The sequence below is a fragment of the Salvelinus fontinalis genome, chromosome 4, assembly GCF_029448725.1.
Source record: "Salvelinus fontinalis isolate EN_2023a chromosome 4, ASM2944872v1, whole genome shotgun sequence".
Taxonomy (NCBI): domain Eukaryota; kingdom Metazoa; phylum Chordata; class Actinopteri; order Salmoniformes; family Salmonidae; genus Salvelinus; species Salvelinus fontinalis.
Genome location: NC_074668.1, coordinates 61,577,748 through 61,601,665, shown reverse-complemented (window position 1 = coordinate 61,601,665; position 23,918 = coordinate 61,577,748). Strand labels below are relative to the sequence as shown.

At 42.0% G+C, this 23,918-nt stretch overlaps 1 protein-coding gene across 2 annotated transcripts in view; it reads left to right on the top strand.

Moving 5' to 3' along the window:
• Positions 1-4,222: 4,222 nt before the first annotated feature.
• Positions 4,223-23,918, top strand: part of LOC129854143 (protein BEAN1-like) — a 45,724-nt gene continuing 26,028 nt past the window's right edge. Inside the window, exons 1-3 of one of the 2 annotated variants that reach the window (XM_055920895.1) lie at positions 4,223-4,774; positions 6,070-6,144; positions 7,320-7,448. Coding sequence is in view for 1 of the 2 variants with exons in the window: in XM_055920896.1 (XP_055776871.1) it covers positions 7,424-7,448 (25 nt within the window). In the remaining variant the exon portion in view is untranslated. The remainder of the gene's footprint in view (positions 4,775-6,069; positions 6,145-7,319; positions 7,449-23,918) is intronic. The other variant, XM_055920896.1, reaches the window with a different exon arrangement.

Sequence of the window (23,918 nt, the reverse complement as noted above, 5' to 3'; positions counted from 1 at the left end):
GACACCAGGCCTGTTCAGGACTACCCAAGACCCAGATCGACCAATTGGAAGGCCAGACTCGCAGATCTACCTACTTTGCTTGTTGTCTATATAATACTGTACAATTCTTGAAACTACCTCTTTTCCGGACGGTTCAATAAGAATCAGACAGAAAGAGCCTTGCTGCAAGATTTTACTAAGATATCTTTACATGTGATTAAACGGCCTTATTATAAAATTATCCACCTCGTCCTATTGTCTCCTCTTGTTCTCCTGTCAACAGTAAACGTTTTACTAACACTAGCCCTAGACTCCACCAACCAAACATGAAACTCTTCAACAAATTTGTAACGCTCACAGAGAGCACGCATATTATTGTTTATGCTACTAGTGACATTACATCTACACAAAAAAAACGACTTATTGGAACATTGAAACAATTTACTGTATGATCTAAAAGTTACATTTAATTTCCAACCTGTGTTTGATGATTGCCATCTCTGGTATTGGCGCGCTTTTTATAGGGTGCGCGCAACATTAGACTAATTCATCATTGGCCTATAGGCTCACGTCAGTGACGCCGGTAATTATTCCGTTATGGATGAATGTTGTTACATTGCAAGTGATTCCTTTCTGGATAAGACAGTGACTGCAGTAATTATTTTTCATGTCGGATGTGTAAATGTTTGTTTGTCAGATGTTAGGTCTCTATCCAATTTTCGACAGATTTTCATGCGAATATTCTAAAATCGGCATAAAAACAATATGCACATTTTCCCACCAGAGAAGTGTTTCCATCAAATTGACTTGTTGCGGACACAAGGCTGTGAGGGATGACATAGTACACATAAAAATAACTTTTGCGGTTAAATTCCCATGTACCAAAAAAAAAAAGTTTCCATCGCATTTTGAACTCCTCGTGGTTTTATCCTACATTTTTGGGCGGTTTAGATAAGAGAATGCGCCCATTCTGGTCTTGGCATGTGCGTTCTGGCCAACAACACGCAGAGACAGTGCAGTGGGTATGCCACCTATATTATGAGATTATTATGGATATAAGAGCGAGATTATTTTTATTTGTCAAAACCAAGCATTGGTCTTTATGTCACCAGAATAAGACCTTCGATAGGAATTGGAAATGTGCACAAGTTTATCAGGTGCACTTTCACCACCCTGTGAAGTTCCTCATAATTGATTTCATCTATAGCGTAATAAACCAATGCAACTGCAGCCCACAACTCGGGGCGTTTCTGCATGTGGGTGCAGGAACGCCCTCTCTTGAGCATTGGTTCCTTCAAGAACACCGCCACTTCCTCTCCTCTCCCCCTTGAGCACACATCTTCATGCTTGTGTGACACTTTTGAATGTCAGTCAAAAGGGAAATAAAAGTATTATCTTAGTTTTTTTAACAGAACTGTGGGAAAACAGTGCACGACAGGGAGTTGCCTTTTACTAAAAGGTGGCGCAGTGGTCTAAGACACTGCATCTCAGGGAACGAGGTGTCACCACAGTACCTGGTTCAAATCCAGGCTGCATCACATCTGGCTGTGATTGGGTGGTGCACAATTGGCCAAGTGTTGCCAGGGTAGGCTGTAATGTAAATAATAATTTGTCCTTAACTTACTTGCCTAAATAAAAAATACTGCTGTGCCACATGGGAGCCCCAGTTTCACCCATCTCTAATAAACTGCATGCTTTCCTGAGTTGTAGTGGGAGGACAACATATCATTATGTGACTCCTAGTTTACTTAGATATGATTGTTATCATATCAATATATGCACATAAAGGTGTTTCTGCTGCCATAACTTCCATAATTAATTTTACAGACACAAAAAGATCCCACCTTGTCTAGCATATTTTGTTTTGTCTACATTTGGAAAGTTTACCGGCCTGTCATGACATTTTTTTTATTGGGCATGTACTTTATTTGCATAAAAAGTTGGATGTACTGTAAACCTGTTTTTTTAGGCTTCTTTAATGTGCCCATTTTGACCGGTCTTTGAAAAACCTAACTCTTTCTGTGTTTATGGTTTAGCCCGTTTTGGGAGTGTCTTTTCAGGCTATATACCATCCTCTAGTCATTATTTACATTTTAGTCATTTAGCAGATGCTCTTATCCAGAGTGACTTAAAGGAGAAAATGGGGTTAAGTGCCTTGCTCAAGGGCATTTCGACAGATAGTTCACCTAGTTGGCTTGGGGATTCAAACCAGATTCGAACCCTTTTGGTTACTGACCCAACGCTCTTATCTGCTAGAACGCTTGTTATACTTATTGCTCAGGTGAGTGAGTGGCAGGCCTGTTTAAGGCTATTAAGCATTTAGCCTTTTCGAGTTCAGTAGATTGGTTTGTATTGTATTTAGCTTCTTGTAAATATCATTGAACATTTTGGTAAATCACTTTTTGCACTAGACCTATCATCACCGGGCTGCACTCTAAATGAAACTGGCTGTATTTGCACCATATCTGTATTCTCTGGCTTCTCTGTGTTCTCAAACCCTCCTAACTGGACTGGCAGATCCCGGTATATGGTAACACAACGGATATGTTCTCCTCTATCAGATTACCTCTGCCCAGTGGTGGAAAAGTACCCAATTGTCATACTTGAGTAACAGTAAAGATTACGCAATAGAAAACTAGTAAAATTGAAAGTCACACAGTAAAATACTACTGAAGAAAAAGTCTAAAAGTATTTGTTTTTAAATATACTTATCTAAGTATCTAAAGTAAATGGATTACCTAAAATATACTTAAGTATCAAAAGTAAAAGTATAAATCATTTCACATTCATTATGAATTGAACCATTTTCCTGCTAAGCATTCGAAATGTAAGCAGTACTTTGGGTGTCAGGGAAAATGTTTGGAGTAAAAAGTACATTATTGTCTTTAGGAAGGTAGTGTTTTAGAACACCTACTCATTCAAGGATTTTTCTTTATTTTTACAATTTCCTACATTGTATAATAACAGTGAAGACATCAAAACTATTAAATAACACATATTTAATCATGTAGTAACCAAAAAAAGTGTTTTGGACTTGAGATTTTTCAAATAGCCACCCTTTGCCTTGATGACAGCTTTGAACAGGCTTGGCACAAACTTTCCCAAAAATCACAAATTCAATTTTTTTTTATCCTGGTTGAAAGATTTCCAGGAATCTTCGAACTGGCATTTCTGGAAAACCTGGGAAGTTTACTAGAATTTTGCAACCCTGCTTGCAAGTCATATTATGCTGGCTTGCAAAGTGATGTGTAATTCCTATTTGAATCCAGCCACAGTTATATCCAACAGTTGACATTTTTATTCACCCGCAACCTGCATTCATAATAACTTCCAGGGTCAGAAACAGTGTGAGGAGACCTAAGCTATCTAATCTGGAACAACAATTTCAGTAACAGGTGCAAAAAAAATCTAAATCTAAAAAATCAAAAATGCCTTTGGGTTTACAGTGCATTAATTTACAAATCCAAATAATATCAAGTTTATGGGATGGATACATTGTCCTTATGATGTACACATAATTACAATTTCCCTCAGCAGACACACATAATGGGAAGAACGTATCATAATATACATCATCAGCAAGCCTTTCTGGCAATGCATTATATCGCCAGTAGGGGGGGCCAACACACCTATCATGGAATATTTGTAATACCACACATCAACTTTACGAATTGTTTTTTTTATATTTTTATTTAATTTAATTAGGCAAGTCAGTTAAGAACAAATTCTTATTTACAATGACGTCCTTCCCCAGCCAAACCCTAATCCGGACGACACTGGGCCAATTGTGCGCCTCCCTATGGATCTCACGGCCGGTTGTGATACAGCCTGGAATCGAACCAGGGTCTGTAGTGACGCCTCTGCCACTGAGATGTAGTGCCTTAGACCGCTGTACCACTCAAAAATGTAACACATTCCTAATATTTTTTGTCTTGCCCATTCACCCTCTGAATGGCACACATACACAACCCGTATTGACTCCAATCTTCTCTTTTTCAGTATCCTCCTATGTAGTAATAAATGAATAAACAGTGAATAAAGTGGATAACAGTCGAAATGTGTGGATGTCAGAAGACAGTTCACAACATAATAGCCTTTGTCTGCTTGAGAAAACGGAAGAAATAAAATTAATACAAATACTGTAAACTTAACATTAAAACAGACAATTTTGGTGCTCTTACATCCTGGGACATTCATATTGTATTTGCCCGGTAATCTGCAATATGGTATCCATCCAACTACCCTTATGTCATTTGTAAACAAACGCCAGTGTTGGCACATGACTGTCGCTATCCTCTTGTCATCCAAATTAAATATCATGGCATTATAATACTGTATGTTGGATAACTGAGCGCTGCAAACGAGCTACTACGTTCGCAGCCATGGCGGGACATAGAAGATGCTTCTTGCTGCAGAGTGTTTGATTTGACGGCTTTTAAAGGCATTTTGTTTACATGCTCGATGGTTACACTGTGAATTTTAGAAAAACTCTAGTATTATCGAGTATCTACCGGAAGTTTAATGAGTGATATACATGCTATTTTGCCCAGGTGGACAATGTCTCCGGTCGACGGCACGCGTGTTTGAGTTTGAATTTGGACCAGGGAAAGGTGTTCTGAGGGTTTTCACACCAGATATTAATGTCACCGTAAGATATCGTAACCCTTTTAATCACGATGTTTTCTTCGAATTAAACAAGTAATATTTCTGCTGGCATTGGGTAGGGAGGCTATCCGAAATCGAAGGACAAGAAAACACCTGCATTACATGGGGATATTTTTATACCGGTTGGTGGGTACGTACTGTATCACTCTTTCCTCTTGTCCGATAAACTGTTGAATTTTGGTTTATAGACCTGTGATCTGCGTAGACTATTCCAGGTTGAGCAGTTGCTTTTTTAGTTATTCTGTGTTGTGGGTACACCTTTAAAGATGTTTCACCATTGAGATCATGGCATCCATGCGCCCTGCTTGGGCTTTCATAGAATGTTTCCAAAAAATGTATTGAAGTCATTCATATTTTCTCATTATTACGTTATTAGTTTGGTTCTTGTCCAAGGAAGGCCATGAATTGATGACTGACCCAAAATAGGCCAAATTGGGCTGTCACATAGGGCTCGCCCAAGATTGATGAGCATAGTGTATACAGGCACCAAGTGCTATGCACCTGCCCCTGAGGAGTATGTCGAATCTAGCTAGAGAGCATTGCATTTATCTTCCAAACATCCCCAGAATCTATATGGTACAGTACATGGAAACAGCTCTGTGTGGAACTATACTTGTCCAATTTAAAGGGACTATCTGCATTTGAAATGTCCATGTTACTGTACAGTAGGACAGCCAGTTTAGAGGCCCATCTGGTTTCATATGCAATGTAAGTATCTTTCCTAGTGCTCTATTAGTAGCTGTAGAGGATGATGCCAACCCACTGACTATGTTACATAATGTTCATGAGAAGTTATTACAATTCCATTGATTGTCCTCATTTCCATAATCCTTTTTGGGTTCTTTTTCAACATATTGATCTGGGTATCCAGAAACTGTCTGATACCGAGTTGGTTACACAACCAATCAACTTAATTTCTGCCTTTGATAAATAGAAAAAAGACAGAGCTGACAGTGCAAAATGAATGAATAAAGAACTATAGATTTTTCTGTGGGGGATATTAAAGTCTTATCTTGATCTTCACATTTTAGCTTGTCAATAATACTGTCACATCACCATAAAGGTTGGGCTTTGATGTTGTGAGATAACTGCCATGACTGTCTGAATATCTGATCTGTAGTCAGCTCTGATGTAGTTTTGCCTCAGACTGTAATGGTCATGGCAGCTTGTTGACCAAAGCCAATATGCATTACTGTCTTTGTCCCACATTCTCCTGGACCTGAAATACCAAGCCAAGCCATGGCTTGTCCAATCTCTGCATTAGCCTCATCGGGCCTGGGCAGAAATGCCAAAGAGGCATGATGTGATGTCAGTCAGCCAAGAGGGAATAACACCTCAGTCATCATAAAACAAAGTTGACAGGACGACAAAATGAGATTAATGCTTCCTCTCTCTCTGTTTCATTATTGCCCTGTACTTCGACAGCTCTAGCACTGCACACTCCCCTTGTCTGTGGCACCTCAAACGCCATTGAAGTTGTCAGGAACTACTCCAAAGCCTGTGAGTTTTCCCTGTGTTTTACATGATGTTCCAATGCTCAGTACAGTATTTAAGCATGGCTTCTTATACAAGGAATGCACAGGTTATATCATACATGAGTGTTGATATATTAATGTATGGTGTGTCTAATGTATAATACAGGACTCGTGGTCCGTGAACGGAGTGTACTAGAATCTAAGAGATTTTAGCTGCTGCCTGGAAGATGCAGCGTTATGTAAGAGCACTATGCACCTTTGGTTAGCGTGACATTATATACTCTGCTTTAAACAGGACATGAATGGCAGGGCTTTGTGATGGCAGGCAGTACAGTCATCCTTCATACAGTGTGCACAGAGTAAAAGTCTTCATATATGACTCACCTCATTTAATAATAAAGACACACATGCCCAATACTGTAAGTAATAACACACGTATAATACAGTGCTTGATTCATTTACATATTGATTTATTCTAAACAAGAAAATGACATGTACATTTCAAGATAACCAATCTGAAGCAGATTTCAGTGTTAATAATTTTCACCAAGTTACAAATCCAGTCTCCAAACGCCTTAATGTGATACTTTGGGATTTTTGCAATGAGGCCATTTTTCTACTTCCCCAGAGTCAGATGAACTCGTGGATACCATTTTTAATGCCTCTGTCTCTAGTATGAGGAAAGTTAGAGGTCTTTTTGGGGGCCAATGCTAATTAGCATTAGCGCAATGACTGGGAATCTATGGGTATCTGCTAGATACCCATAGACTTCCAATCATTGCACTACACACTAGTTAGCAATTGCGCTAGCTCTAGTTAGTAACTTCCTTCAAACTGCACGCAGAGACATAAAAATGATATCCATGAGTTCATCGGACTCTGGGGAAGTAGATAGATTCATTGCCAAAATCCTGAAGTATCCCTTTAATATTGCATGTAGAGGGGTCCTGGTATTGATCGGATCACTCAGACCCTGTGGTCATGTACCAGAAAAACTAATGAACACAGGGCAGTGTGGGTGGCCCCTTGGCTGCACACCACACACAAATACACACGCACACACATGCATGTGCCTCAGGCGTTATAAACAACAGGGAGCCTGTCACTCACATCACCCCCCCCCCCCCCTCTCTCTCTGTCTCTCTCTCTCTGTCTCCCTCCCCCCCTCACAATCTCCCTCCCTTCTGCCTGCCCTTGCAGATGAGGACATCGCCCTTCTGTGCAGAAGAGAGGAGCTCAAGTTCGGCACCTGCCTCATTAACCGGCTGTAATGTTACTATAAGAAGGACTGTGGAAGGGAGTACATGTTGATGAAACTAATCTGCTCAGGTAAGGGACATATCCTTGCATGTTTACTGCACATTTTCTACGTGAATTGTCTTAATGGTACTTGTCACGGTGTATACTAGACTGATTATCCACATAATATTATATGTGTAATGACTAAGAACATGTAACACTGCCTCTTTAGAGAGACAATAATAACCATGGCAACATATGTCTGGGATGTGATTGAGAACATCTGTTTCTGTCTTTAGTTGATTAAATAGTGTAGTTGTAAGCTGCCTCTGGCACTCCTCTTCAGATCATCAATTTCCCTGACAGAAATGCAGACCCCAAGGCCAATGTCCAGAGAACTGAACCACTTAAATAACAACCTCAGGTGTCTCAAATCTATAGTGACTTCCTGAGGTGGTAGCCATTAGTGTTAGCAGTGTTGATTGACATGATTTTATTATATCACTGTACGTACAGCGTTATGGGAATACACATCCCATGCTGTCAAAATGACACAAAATGCCGATTCCTGCTAAAAAAAATAAACAGATACATTGATATTACCAACACGGGTTGTCATCCATCCTCAAAATGTGATGTTCCAGGCCTAATACAGTGACACAAACATGGTTTGTACATCAGTAGTGACCACGTGTTGCCTTTTTGTGTTAAACATCGGCCTCAGGGAAAGACTGTGCCATTTTGCCTTTTATATAACACCATCTCTGAAATATGATCTATTGGCTGCTAGGTAGCCTCGGTCCTTTATAAGTACCTTTCCAGTGAACAGCTTGTCCCCTCGGCCACGGTGTGTTTACACCCGCCACTAATGCAGCCTGACCTTTCACTAAACTGTTTGCAGAGAGAGAAAATTGTGCCCACAAACGGCTGCAGTCAGTCAGTGGAACCTCGATACGTCATGTGGTCCCTGGCACTCTTCAGAAGAGCTCTAATGAGCCACCGAGGGCTCCTCAACCAGCCACAACATCTATCTCCTGACTGACTATTGGGAGAGGGCTGGGATCAGGGAGGAAATTGTTCCCGTTAAAGCTGGCCCTTGTGTGATTTTATGGCATCCGTATTCTACATACATAACCATTGACATTTGAATGAAGTAATATCAAGATGAGAGGAAATGTTTAAACTCTCTTCAAAGTATTTAGCATGTTTAGACTGCACACAGACTGTTGTGTTGGTATCAATAAACTAAGCTGTAATGGGAGTTTTCCCAGTGATGAAGGGTGGTTAAACATATACAGCCTTGCTGGCTGCTCTGACAATCATAGCTCCTCTCAAAGTAATACTCACCAATCCCTGCTCTCCTTCTAATCTATAATTCACAGCTCATCCCCCTCACACCTGAAATGTCACCAGCCCCCTAGGCTGTGGAAGGACTTTCGGTGGACGGACTCCCCGCTCTTGGGCAAGCTGTAAAAAATGAATAGAGAAAATAAATAGATAAAGAGAATGGAAAAGCAGGATCTTTTTAGGTTCCTCTATGGACATGCCACTATGCCCAGCACAGTCCTCTATGTTGACACTGTAGCTGAGGACTTTCTTTGATATTTTGTTGGGGGATCACCCATCAACATGTGGCTGGCCAAGTGTGTTGCTACTATTTCAGTACCTCAGTGTTAGGTGTAGAACTTCACTTTCCACAAACAGATCACTGAGAATGTCTTCGAGAAATGAATTTGCCATCTTAAAAATGTCTTAGTATCTGCTATCATGACATTCAGATTACAATCTTTATTTCTTAATGCATTTCCTTTTGAGGACCTATAATATAATACATGTGTTAATATTACAATTTGATATACTTTTACATTTAAATACATTCAATGGATGAATCCTCTCATCTTGATCAAATACATGTCTACTAATTGTATAATGTACTAATTCAGATATAACATGCTTCATGCTGTATGCCCAAGCATACTATTTGCATTGTTTGCAGTGAATAGATAACCTCCAGCATCCTGAATCTCCTGTTAACCTTTCATTAGTCACAGTGCAGATATCTGCTTCAGCTCTCAAATGAAAGCACTGGCTCTGTGCTCCCATGTCAAATTAAAGAGTGGAGTGGTTTTCATGGATACAGCACTAACCTCTTCACTTTGTTCTGTGTATTCTTTGTCATAGTCATTCACTTCCAAGAAGTATCTTCACCCCATACTAGTGTGGCAGCGACACTGTATTAAGTTGTTATTTTATTTCAGCGTTCTGATTGAGAAAAGGGGCTTCAGTGAAGGATAGCTCGCTGAAGGATAAAGGATACAGATGGGACATCGGGCTCTATCCTTGAGAAGGACACTTAGCCCAAATTGTTTGTCTAAATATCCAGCTGTAGAAGTGGATGATATGTAAATCCATCCATCTCCCAGTGGATCAGGGCATCTGTTGAGAAGGTAAATAAATAATGTAAAGAGTAGCAAGTGGCTGACTAATGCTGTCACTTTGCAATCAAGCCCCTTTCCTGATTTGACCTTCTCGTCACCGCTGCCAAGGCAGACCTATGACGGTGACGGTGGCTCTGGATCCCCCTGGAGTGATCCTGCTCACCCTGCTCATGCCCTGCTGGCTGTCTGTCAGAGTAGGGACATACAGGAACAGACAGGCTCGACGCTGTGGCTGCACTCCCCAGACCACATCCATCGCCACTGTAATGTACAGTTCCTCAACATCCACAACAACCGCCGCTCCTCTCTAGCAGGAAAACACCAGATCTTGTAATCTGTGTTATCTGGTCTGTGTGTACTGTCATTTGTTGGTGTGTGAATACCTGTTTGCGACTTGTACAATTTCTGAGATGTACAAGCTGGGATGATGATTCTATGCTGAGGGAAGGTTTCAACACAATCAGTTTGAGTTTGTTTGGAAAGACAATGCATGTAAATGTCAACGTACAACATCCAAACGTGAATGTGCAATCACACCAATCATATCATACGTACGCTCTAATTATAATGTGTTTGACCACAGGATGTAATGCTATGTAAACATACATTTGAGCAACACCTATTATGAGGCCTTTTCACAGACAAAAGTTGAGGCACGTCGTCTTTCCAAACCTTATTTCTATGGCCACTTGAGTTGTTCTCTCTTTAAACACTTTCAATTATCTGTACGTCAGAATGTATTCAATGATGTACACTGAGTGTACAAAATATTAAGAACTCCTGCTCTTTCCATGACAGACTGACCAGGTGAATCCAGGTGAAAGCTATGATCCCTTATTGATGTCACCTGTTAAATCCACTTCAATCAGTGTAGATGAAGGGGAGGAGACAGGTTAAATAAGGATTTTTAAGTATTGAGACAATTGAGACATGGATTGTGTATGTGTGTCATTCAGAGGGTGAATTGGCAAAACAAAAAAGTAAGTGCCTTTGAACGGGGTATGGTAGTAGGTGTCAAGACCTGCAACGCTGCTGGGTTTTTCACGCTCAACAGTTTCACATGTGTATCAAGAATGGGGGGTTCCTAATATTTGATATACTCAGTGTATTTCCTTTTTATCTTTTGATCAAAGAGCCAATCCTTTTGCACCCTTTGCATCTTAATAAGTATGATTGTTTATCCTAGCAAATCATGTCCTCAGAAAGAAGCACCTGTGTCAGTAAAAAACGGGACCGGATTTGAAACGGTCTGTTCCAGTTCAGTGCACAAGATCTACGAGTACAATGGTACCCATGATCCTTTGCTTATCCATCAGAAAGAACCCCATATTTTATGAATTATGAAAATATCAGAAATTGGCACATTTGCACATTTCTGTTGCATTTTCACTTGGTCCAAGTATGACCATCTATATGCATATTAGGAGATGTGATGAGATTTTAGAATATTGAGGGTGGGGATAAAATACCAAGATGGTTCTGCTTCAGTTCCCTTGTCACAGTAGAAAAAAACAACTATTAAAGGCATTGCAGGTGGCCAGATAGTGGTGGCAGATGTCAGGTGAATTCTCCCTGTGCCTTTTGGAAGGAAGCTATTTTCTTTGCAATTAGTGGCCAAGCTTTCTTAATGGCATCTAATAATTGCAATGGCAAACTGCTGTGGGGTGGAGTGAGTGAGACAGGAGGAGGATGGAGAGAATTGGTCCTTTATGAGTGCCTTTATTCACATTAATTGCTTTAGACATGTTCCTTTAATCGGTCACTTTGTCTATGCCTTGTCTATGCCTCACCATTTACAGCAAACATGATGAGAATGAATGTGTCTGTGAATACGATGCCTGGAAAATGGCTCCAGAACACTGTCGGCAGAAGAAACATTATTGTGTTTTGGTCTAACACCCCAAGCATCTGTTCCTCCACACATTGCAAAAGCAATGGGATTTCTCAAAGCGGGAAATGTGCTTACACATGCCATACCCAATTCACAGCTGTGGATACAATACACAAAGGTCAGTAGTGCCCTATGGCAAGCCTGCTTCTCCCTATACCCAGCTGTACCCTAGGGCCCAGGTTATAATTTACCCTTGTATTGTGTCACCCCTGTATGTTTTAAGTTCCCCAGGGTTTCAGATGAAGACCTGTAGTGTACAGTATGTTAGGTATGGACATCCGTCTTCCCGTCAGTTGAAAAGTCAGGGCAGATACAGTAGGGGGGGGATCAGGGGTTATTACATCAACTAGAAGCTGGGGTTATTGGAGCCGCTTTAACCAGATTAAGAGGCTGCAGTGCAGCTTCATCCCGTGGGCTCAGTGTGCCAGCCATGACAGTGAGTGGAATCAAAACAGCCAAATCCCACTGAAATGGGCCCTCCTGACCCACTAAACTCAGAGGTCTGGATAATGCAGGGCCAGGCCTCATTTATTTATTTATTTATATTTAACCTTTATTTATCTAGGCAAGTCAGTTAAGAACATATTCTTATTTACAATGACGGCCTAGGAACAGTGGGTTAACTGCCTTGTTCAGGGGCAGAACATCAGATTTTTACCTTGTCTGATTAGGGATTCGATCTAGCAGCCTTTCAGTTACTGGCCCAACGCTCTAACCACTAGGCTACCTGCCGCCCCATACCCTGGCTGTCTGTTTGTTTGGGAGGGGCAGCAGCCATGGCCCATACATGCAGGTTTATCCCTGGTACTCCTCTAATCTGGGTTAACTGACATGGGGAGAGCTCTCTTTAAATGGCCGCCCCTCCTCCCAAAGTGTATAATTATCTTAGAGGGATAAAGTGCAGTGAAGTCATGGGCTGTTTACTGTCCTTGACAGTGTTTTAGGACCGTGGTTGTCGAATTTTGGAAAAAGCTGACTATACACACATAGTTTAATAACAATGAATTTGAAATATACTGTAGTTCTGATCAAGAAGCGAAGTTGTATCTAATCGGCTAATGCAATGTTGAATGTCGTATGACCTTGAGCACTAAACCTTTCAGAGGCTTTGTGTGCCTGGAGTAATCAACTGTTCTTCAGAGCTCACTTGAATCACATGGATAATCATGATAACCAAAACCTGTCCCCCGCCCCGCCCCTTTCTGTCTCTAGCATGGCATCACAGTAAACCTGGTCCCCTGAGGAACTCTGTAGATGTGTAGCTTGCTGGCCGCCACGGGCAATCCAAACTGGTTTGATCCAGAATGAGTGCAGCTCAATTATTCACTCACTCCCTTTCGGGGTTCGGTTGTCTAATTTGTCTTTCCATGGATCCCCCTTAGAAGGATCTCCGTATGAAGTTTCCCACCGGCTGGAGCCTCTGGCAGAGCTGGATAAGGACAGGATGCCTGTGCTCTCAGACACCTCTAAGTCGCAGCCAATTATGGCGTAGCGGATGTCAGTTTTGACAGACTTATGCACTTTTCACCATTTCATATCTTCCTGACAGTTTCCACAACAGCTTGGAGTGAAGCAGCTTCCTTTACCTAAATCCACAGAGGCTGAATACTCCACAATATGAATGGAAATAAAGTCAGAGGCTAACCAAACTCAAGAGGACAGTGCATTTTCTTCTTCAATATCTCCTTATTCTTGTAAAGCCAGGCACGCTGGAGGGAGGCACAGCCAATCAATGATTTAATCTTGTGATCTTCTATTGAATTAATAGAATCAAAAGGCATCAACTTTCATTCTGCAAGTTCTTCCCTGGTCGCTGTGTTTTGGTGAGCCAATACCTGCCACTGTTAGATAACCCACTTGTAATGATAACAATTTATTCTGAATTGAAGTCTTCCATTTTATGACATGACCTAGCTCTTCTCCTACTTTGAGTTAGAATCATTTCCTGTAGCTGTTGTGTCATGCTGCTGCTCCTGTGATGTTACTGTTGCATGAGGGACATACAGTCCCACCCAGGTTTGGCCCTAGATTTGTACAGGAAATGACTCATTCATACCTAACCCCATTAAGCCACTTTAGACTGATGGTGTCTGGACTTCTGGGATAGGAGCACTGTCACACCTCCACCTCAATGGGAGACAAACTAATCACATTTCATTTTCTTGTTTTCACCATGGCAGCCTCAAGGGAATGGACAGACGCTTTATTTTCCACACCGTTAATGTCTGAATTGGTGAATCAATGGCAGAGCTACAGGGCTCCACTGTTTCAATGGCTCAGTGCTCAACATGTATCTGTGATGGCTCTATGTGTTATTGTCTGTTAAGGGGGATTTTTCCCTTTTCAAACGCTACTCTTCTGAAAAGTGTCCAGTCCAGCAGAAATGGGGTAGGGATTTTGAGTAATTTCAAACTGCTGCCAGGCAGATGAGCAAAAATATCTATTTTAGGATTCATCATGTATCTAATGTGAAATATGCAAAGACCTAATTCCTCTGACTCTAATTCTGTTGCAGTGATGTTGACTGATGGGATTGGGTTAATGGATCTAGAATAGTGAACTATGGTGATGCCGCGACATCACACACGTACGCACACATGCACGCACACACAACAACAACGGACCTCCTTGTAAAGGAGTAGGGTTGGATGTGGTAGAACACTGGTATAATAGTGATCATCTGTGCCAACCCTTCTGTGGTGTATTAATAGGTGAGGCAGAATGCACAGAGACTTATATCCTCTATGATCCAGTTTGACCCAGATATTCATTCCCCCTCCACGGCTCTGTGACCCACATCCAGTCAAATCCAACTTCCCTTCATGTATAATATTGTGGATGGTGTTATGCTGTGAAGGTAGCTGTCTTATAAAGGGCATTGTGCCCAGATACAGTATTAGGTCGCATCTCTGAGACAGATACAGTTCATTTGTTGTTCCATGCAGATGTTACTGTTTTGTATCACCTGTAATCTCAATGAACTGTTTCAATAGAATAAACTGAATAGTTAATGTGTCTTTGCAAAATAGGGGCCACTGCTATCTATCTCTTTCATGCATATCAGTTGGGATCACAGGAGGCTGCTGAGGGGAGGACGGCTCATAATAATGGCTGGAATGGAATAAATGGAATGGTATCAAACACATGGAAACCACGTGTCTGATATGTTCAATACCATTCCATTGATTCCGTTCCAGCCATTTCTATGAGCCCATCCTATCCAATTAAGGTGCCACCGACCTCCTGTGGCTGGGATATCGTATGATTGAAGGTGTGACAGGGCCGTTGTGGAAGAGACTGATGTCTATTGTGCTTTTGCTGTTCTGTGGATTGCTTGCTCTCCTTTTTACGCCAGCCTCTGGGTTTTAGAATCAGATCTCTGGTGCTTTGTCTTACAGCCAGAGAAACAGCCAAGACCATGCAGTAGGCAGGAAATGGGTCACACCATGTATTGTGTAAAACATAAAGCACACTGTGGTTTGCTGTCTTTGTCATATTGAATACAGGGGCTGACGATAACAGAGCTGGGTACACGTGTGTTTGTTCCTATTTCTTCATAGCTCTGTTTTTGTGTACTGTCAATTTGTCTGTGGGTCATATTTGATTGAGTTTGTGTGTGAGCGAGAGAAAAATAGAGAGAAAGAAGATAGATGAGAAAGAGAGATGAAAGAGAGAGCGAGATGGGGGAGGGAGAGAGATGAGAAAGAGAGTGTAAAGGAGGGGGATAGGGAGAGGGAGAAAGAGAAAGAGAGCGTGTGGGAAAGAGTGTGTTAGTATTTGTCCCCCTGGAGCTGTTGCTCTGTGCAGTCACAGTGTGCCCTGGCCTGGTCAGCAGCTGTCGTGTCATCCAGACTCCAGCCTGATTCTGATGGTGCATCAGTCTCATGCTAAATTGATTTGGGAGGGTTGCTGTGGAGATGGCTGCATGGCTGACAGACTGCCCAGTAACAGCAGTCCCATCCTAAGTCACAGTCAGGGAGCAACAGTGACATCTCAGCCCTGGAGGCTCCTTTTAACACTGAATGTGAAAGGAGGGAACATCACTGCGACTATCAGATCCATTATAACCCATCCATCAACCAGCCAGCCAGCCAACTGAGTCTGTCTACCACAGGGTGTGCGAATGACTTCTTACCACCCACTAGTAACATGCAGGCAACGGGTGAAATTCTAAGATATTATCACACACAGAAGCTGTTATATGGACCCGGCATGGCTTGGCTAGTATGTGTGGTATGTTCTTACTATAGTATGTATAAACAGGTGTAGTCAAGATATAGTATCTTAATTTGATCACTCTGTTGTGGCTGAGTGTTTTCTTGCACCAAAGGAAATTCAAATGAGCCTTGTGATAAATGCATTCACAGAAAACCAGCAGTTCTCTTACTTTCTCACTCGCTCAAACGCACCAGACAGAATAAATGCCCTACTACTGTAGGTCCTGCTACTGCGACATTCAAATGTACAAAAATGTATCTGAAATTCGGCCATATACATCAACAACCATAGTTTTATATATCCTGAACAAAAAGACGCAACATACAACAATTTCAATGATTTTACTGAGCTCATATAAGGAAATCAGTCAATTGAAATAAATTAATTAGGCCCTAATCTATGGATTTCACATAACTGTGAATACAGATGCATATCTGTTGGTCACAGATACCTTCAAAATAAGTTAGGGTCTTGGAACAGAAAAAACAGCCAGTACTGTATCTGGTGTGACCAGAATGTTGTCCCACTCCTCTTCAATAGCTCTGCGAAGTTTCTGGATATTGGCGGGATCTGGAACACGTAGTTGTACACGTCGATCCAGAGCATCCCAAACTTGCTCAATGGGTGACATGTCTGGTGAGTATGCAGGCCATGGAAGAACTGGGACATTTTCAGCTTCCAGGAATTGTGTACAGATCCTTCTGACATGGGGCCGTTCATTATCATGCTGAAACATGTGGTGATGGCGGCAGATGAATGGCACGACAATGGGCCTCAGGATCTTGTCACGGCATCTCTGTGCATTCAAATTGCCATCGGTAAAATTAAATTGTGTCCGTTGTCTGTAGCTTAGGCCTGCCCGTACCATAACCCCACCGCAACCATAGGACACTGTTCACAACGTTGACATCAGCAAACCGCTCGCCCACATGACGCCATACACGTGGTCTGCGGTTGTGAGGCCCAGTTGGACGTACTGTCAAATTCTCTAAAATGACGTTGGAGGTGGCTTATAGTAGAGAAATGAACATTAAATTATCTGGCAACAGCTCTTGGGGACATTCCCACAGTCAGCATGCCAATTGCACACGCCCTCAAAACTTCAGACATCTGTGGCATTATGTTGTGTGACAAAACTGCACATTTTAGAGTGGCCTTTTATTGTCCCCAGCACAACGTTCTTGATATGCTACACCTGTCAGGTGAATCGATTATCTTGGCAAAGGAGAAATGCTCACTAACAGGGACGTAAACAAATTTGTGCACAGAATTTGAGAGAAATAAGCTTTTTGTGTGAATGGAACATTTCTGGAGTCTTTTATTTCAGCTCATGAAACATGGAACCAACACTTTACATGTTGCGTTCATATTTTTGTTCGGTGTAACTTAATAATAACTGTCACACCCTGACCTTAGAGAGCCTTTTTATTTCTCTATTTGGTTTGGTCAGGGTGTGATTTGGGTGGGCATTCCAGTTTTCTATTTCTTTGTTGGCCGGGTATGGTTCCCAATCAGAGGCAGCTGTCTATCGTTATCTCTGATTGGGAAAAATACTTAGGCAGCCTGTTTTCCACCCTAGTTTGTGGGATCTTGTTTTTGCACAGTTGCTGTATAACCCTGCAGAACTTTACGTTTGTTTGTATTTTATTTATTTCTCTCTCTCTCTCTCTCTCGCTCTGTGTTTCAGAATATAAATTATCACGACAAGATAAACACTACATAAAGAGAGACCTAATACAACAACACATTACAACACAGCATGGTAGAAACACAGCATGGCAACAACATGGCAACACCACAACATGGTAGCAGCACAAAACATGGTGCAAACATTATTGGACACAGACAACAGCACAAGGGCAAGAAGGTAGAGACAACAACACATTACACGAAGCAGCCACAACTCTCAGTAAGTGTCCATGATTGAGTTTTTGAATGAAGAGATGTAGATAAAACTGTCCAGCTCGTTCCAGTCGCTAGCTGCAGCAAACTGAAAAGAGGAGTGACCTAGGGATGTGTGTGCTTTGGGGACCTTTGACTGGCAGATGTGGGTGTTGTATGTGGAGGATGAGGGCTGCAGTAGATATCTCAAATAGGGAGGAGTGAGGCCTAAGAGGGTTTTATAAATAAGCATCAACCAGTGGGTCTTGCGACGGGTATACAGAGATGACCAGTTTACAGAGGAGTATAGAGTGCAGTGATGTGTCCTATAAGGAGCATTGGTGGCAAATCTGTTGGCCGAATGGTAAAGAACCTCTAGCCGCTCGAGTGCACCCTTAGCTGCCGATCTATAAATTACGTCTCCATAATCTAGCATGGGTAGGATGGTCATCTGAATCAGGGTTAGTTTGGCAGCTGGGGTGAAAGAGGAGTGATTACAATAGAGGAAACCACATTTTAACCTTAGCATGCAGCTTTGATATTTGCTGCGAGAAGGACAGTGTACCATCTAGCCATACTCCCAAGTACTTGTATGAGCTCTAAACCCTCAGGGGTAGTAATCACACCTGTGGGGAGAGGGTCATTCTTCTTACCAAACCACATGACCTTTGTTTTGGAGGTGTTCAGAACAAGGTTTAGGGCAGAGAAAGCTTGTTGGACACTAAGAAAGCTTTGTTGTAGAGCGTTTAACACAAAATCCGGGGAGGGGCCAGCTGAGTATAAGACTGTATCATCTGCATATAAATGGATGAGAAAGCTTCCTACTGCCTGAGCTATGTTGTTGATGTAAATTGAGTTGAGGCTCCTGAATTCCTGCTTTCATGTGTCAAAGCCTGCAGTGCCCTGCTCATCAATTACCCATGAGCCCCTGTGTGAGTATCATACCCACCTGAGGTCCTGGCTGCCTGGTCTGGCAGTAGGTGACCGGTAGAGGAGCGAGAGGCTTCGTGCCAGGCCCGCGATCCGGACATCCTTCCTCACTCCACTGGTGATTTGACATGACTGCTTAATGACTACTTCAACCAAGGGCCCAGAATCAGACCTGACATTTGCTCAATACAACCGGAAGCCGCTCTACTTAGCGCCTGCCGACTAAACTGATCTGCTGCTGCTAACTCACAAACAGACCAGAGAGACAGAGACAGTACTACATGTACAGCCCTTCCTTTGTCATCAACAAAACCACATACTGAAGAAAAACACTTTGTGGGGAGAAGCAGACAAGATTTTCTTTCCTTAATTTTATATATTTTCCTTTATTTAACTAGGCAAGTCAGTTAAGAACAATGATGGCCTACACCAGCTAAATCCAGACAACGCTGGGCCAATTGTGCACCAGCCTATGGGACTCCCAATCACATCCAGTTGTGATAGTGCCTGGAATCAAACCAGGATGTGTGTAGTGACGCCTCAAGCACTGAGATGCAATGCATTAGACCGCTGCGCCACTTGGGAGCCAATGTTTCAGATTTTTGACTGTAACCCCAGTGTTACACTAGTCATACACCCTTATGTTATAGTGATGGGGGGGGCGGGGATCTGTACAGTTACATGTTTGGAGATATTATTTTTTAAGATATATCGTATCTTTTTGACAATATCGCAATATTATTTTTGCCCTAGTTGGCTGTGCAAAAAGACTAGTATTTTTCCTTCATAGCTTTTTCTTCATCTTCTTTTTAAATAGGGAGCCAATTTGTTTTCAACACTCCATGACTGATCAAAACTTGTTTTCCCATGTTTCTCTCTTGTCCGTCTGCAGCAGACATATGGTGAGCAATATGTTTGGAACATCGAATCGCAATAAAATCACAGTATCGCAATAAATATCGTATCAGCACTTAAGTATCGTGATAATATCGTGTCGTGAGGTCTCTGGCAATACCAGCCCTATTATGTTATATTATGGACATTGTGTTTCCATAGCTAGGGCTGACAGTAGGAAGAGCAGAATCAACAACCTCTGCATAATCCAAACAGTTGCTTTGTGAGAAGGTGTTAAATTTCACAGTAAGCCATTGTTAAGTAAATGCCAGCAGAAAAGTACCAGTGGCCTGGCTTTGGCTCCAAGTGAGAGCAGGTCCGCCGGAGCCATGGCCCAGTGAGACACGGGTGCTGGCCCGCATAGACGGAAACAGAGAAGTCTGAGCCTTTTTGTGTAAAACATTGGAGTAAATCCTTTTTGGAAATGCACCATGAGTGAACTGCTATGTCTTTGGTCTAGTTTGTACTTTTCAAAAAAGGGCATGGAATGTTACTAGTACACCCGCATTGTGTTTCTAATTATCCCTGGTGCCACTTAGCAACACTTCAAGGTGTACCAGTTGTACATGTTGGCTTTTTGAAGCGCAAGCTACTGCAGTATGTGCTTTGTAGTGTGGCTAAGATCGATTTCTGCTCAATGAAGCAGGCTCTCTACCTTACATTAGAAGAATGGATTGCGGGGAAAGCATTTCTAACAGTCTGTGGTTCTTTTCCACGCAGTGCTGTCCATCCCCCAGACTCGTCATACAGTGTCTGTCTTCATAAGACTTCCGCTCACCCTCTCATGGCATTGAAGGAACACATTTGTGATGAGAGGAGAAAAGCTGTCACCCGGGCAGAGACAGGGCAGTCCTTTCGCTCGTCCCCTCCACAGTCCTCTCCTCTTCTCTCACTCTTCTTTATGTGCCTCTCTTTTCTTCTCCTCTTCTTCTTCTCATATGTTGCAGTCTTTTGGTAAGCGCTGTAGACATCTGACATGTTCTCTTGTTACTAGAAGAGGGAAATGGTGTGTGTGTCCCTGCCTGTCGCTTCTGTTATCCCCATGCTTAGTGTTGCAACGGGAAGTTATATTACTGCAAACCTTCTAATTTTACAAGTAAACTACCAGAATTGTGGTATCTTTCAATGATTTTATGTAATCTATCGCAAGACATCTAGTGGCCCTTTTTGTTACTTCAGATTTGTACAGGTGTCTGTAATTATCTCTGGCCCTCTGTGGCCTTATCACCTTTTTTTGTGGGGGGGGGGGGGGGGGGGGGGGTGACAAAGCTGTTAAACATTATCCTAAATATAAACCATCACCTTTGTGAATATCATTGGTGTTAAATATGAGGGTTTCAGCATGAAATGTCCTTTATATTTTTTTTCACACACTTTTTTTATTTTACTATGTCAGTTTGTTGTCACTGTTTTGCCTTCAAACTGGTGGCAGTATCATCAACAGTTGGAAGAGTTGCAGAGTTAATTGAAAATAATGCCATTGTTGATTCAATGCTTTTTTCATTAGTTATTTTCGAGCTATTTTCGAGCTATTTTCTCTTGGACCATGTGGTCTATCAACTAGAAACTCATGGACAATATGGAACTATAAAAACGTATACTAAATATGAATTGAAACATTTTTGAAGTTATTGAACTATAAATGACCAAAGTTACGATAGATTGTCATAGATTTTCTGTTAATTACCGAAATTACTGAAGATTCTGGGAGCTTTGGTAAACTACCGCTATCTTCGCAACCCTACCCGTGCCACATGGGACACACTCAGGGAAATAAGCAAAGCGTTGTGTCACCTATTAAATCAAGTGACAAATCTGTGTGAGTGGGAGTCCCATGGTGGATCGTGTTGCTTGTAGGAGGTAGCAAGGCTTGTGTGACGTAAGACACGGAACTGCCACCTAGTGGTAGTCATTGTTCTGGCCTGGGATATCAGCCTGTCTTCCAGTCCCCGAGTTGTTTATTTCCTGCTCAGAGGACACCTTCGTCTTTGGAGATGAAGTTGGGATGTTGTTGTTATTGAAGCCTATGGGGATTGCTGATTTAAGTCAAAAATACTCTCATAGTCCTTTTCATTCATAATACCAATACATATTGTTAAAGGTGGATGTAGAGCTAGATATTTTTCTTCTTTTTAATGTTGTTATATTTCAGAATTGAAATAAATAAATATCGATATCCTTGAGGTCAGAGCAGAAATCAGGCATCTGCAGAATATCTCTGCTCTTCTCTGGCATACAATAGGTTCATCTTCTAGAGGCATGCAAGGTGACATTTGTGGTCCTCGTCACCTTGAGAGAATGCCCACGACGTCAGGGAGGACTGTTATCGTTGAACGCAGGGAGAGGAGTCCTTATCACCCCTCCTTCTATAGGGCCATATCAACGTGTTTTACACTCTCTCCACATAGCCATGTACCTCTCGTACTGGGTAATACACATGTAATACGACAGCCTTCATCTTCTCCTCACTCTGCATTCCCGCATGGCCCAGTGACCATCACCATAGATCACACAGGTTGTCACCTGCACAATGTACTCAGTGATGCATGTCCCTTATACATAAACATAGTGCAGTCATCTTCAGTACAATTTTATATATATTATTTATTTTAGTTAACCTTTATTTAACAGTTGCCGAAACACATCCAGACATCCTCTCAGGATCAGACTGACATCTCAATGTTATGGTCCCTCTAGCTTGTATAGAGTCTATAGACTATTTAAAGCAGGCCCTGTCACCGTCTATCAGTATCATAATAGTCACCTTAGATCCAGCAAGGTTTCACGTGGGTAGACAAGCATGTGGCCAACTGATGCACCGGATGGGGCCTTGGTGTGTGCCGTACATGTCAGGACAACACAGGCATTAGAGGGATTGTCTTGTATTGGGGTCATACAGGAACTTGCTGTGTGTCCTGAATAACATCCGCTGTTGCTGCAGTACTGTATGTTTGTCGTGTCCCACTGAATCAGCCTGGTGTCAACATATTGAACACGAGGAACTGCAGTGGACTTCTTCTCACAACGTTGTACATACCAATGTGATATGTGATGCATATGTTCAAATGGCTACCCGGTAAAGTGTGAATTGGCTTATAAAGAATTGACCAATTGCCATGTGTTCAAAAATGATCAGCACCTGCTTGGGTTGGTGCTGAAGATGTGTTAATTAGCTATGGTTCGTCTTCTGTGTTAAAACATCAAAAAAATCACACTGAATTCACACCAAAGTTGTGGTTATCATATCTTAAATCTGTCATTCGAGGGGGAAAATGAACTTCATAAGATTTTATAGATTTGTTTATTTGTGTTATCCGATCTCTCCTCTGAGAGAGACAGAGATGCTGGTTACATGTCATTTAATATTGTTCGGTTCGTATCCCACTGTTTTATATTACGCTCCTATAGCAGTGATGCTGTTCAACACTTCTTTATCCTAGCATCTCCTGAGAGTAAAGCCTCTGAGTTCCTCTGTCTAACCAGAATAATGTGCCATGAAAGATGCCCTCGCTCGGTTTTCTTCTCCCACTCTCTCTGCAGCTGGGGCCAGGCCTGCTAACCCCACAGGGCGCACAAACATCACACAGACACAATTTATAACAATCACCTCTCCCGCTCTCTCTCGCTCCCCGTGCCTCTCCTCACACACACGCACTCTCTCGTTCTCTTTCGCTCTCTCTCTCTCTCCCTTTTTCTCTCTGTCTGTTCCTCTCTCTCACACAATCTCACTCACGCACCACCGTTCATATTCCCGGAGTTATCATATTGAGGTTGATACCATCGTACAGTAGACAGTTCCACTGTTTGAGAACACCAAAGTCCTCTGAGAAATATATAGTGTGTACTACTTGGCTTTGTCTGGATTACAAAGCACTTGAGGAGGAACGGAATGATATTGTGAATTTAAATCACTTTATCGATGGGTCTGTTTAATGTTCAACAGAAAGACAGGGCAGGGGTGGCAGGATAGGAGTGGAGTCTTATGGGAGCAAACATAAAGACAGTGGGAAATGCTTTCTAATCTTATGAATCTTGACCAGGGAGTACACAGCTGTCATATAAACACAAAGGCACAAGGGGACAGACTACCACTGTTAGCAGTATTATCTGAGCATGAGGAAAGGACATTTGGACTAAATGTGGGCTATAATTATTGTAATCTGTGGTACAAAACTGGAATGAGTCCTGTGGGAGAAAGGGAGGGTGGATGAGAAAGAGAATGGAAAGGGAACGGTGTGTTCAACACCAATGCAAAGTTGAAGAAATAAGCATGAAACGGGAGTGATCGAGAAAAGGGAAGGATATGTT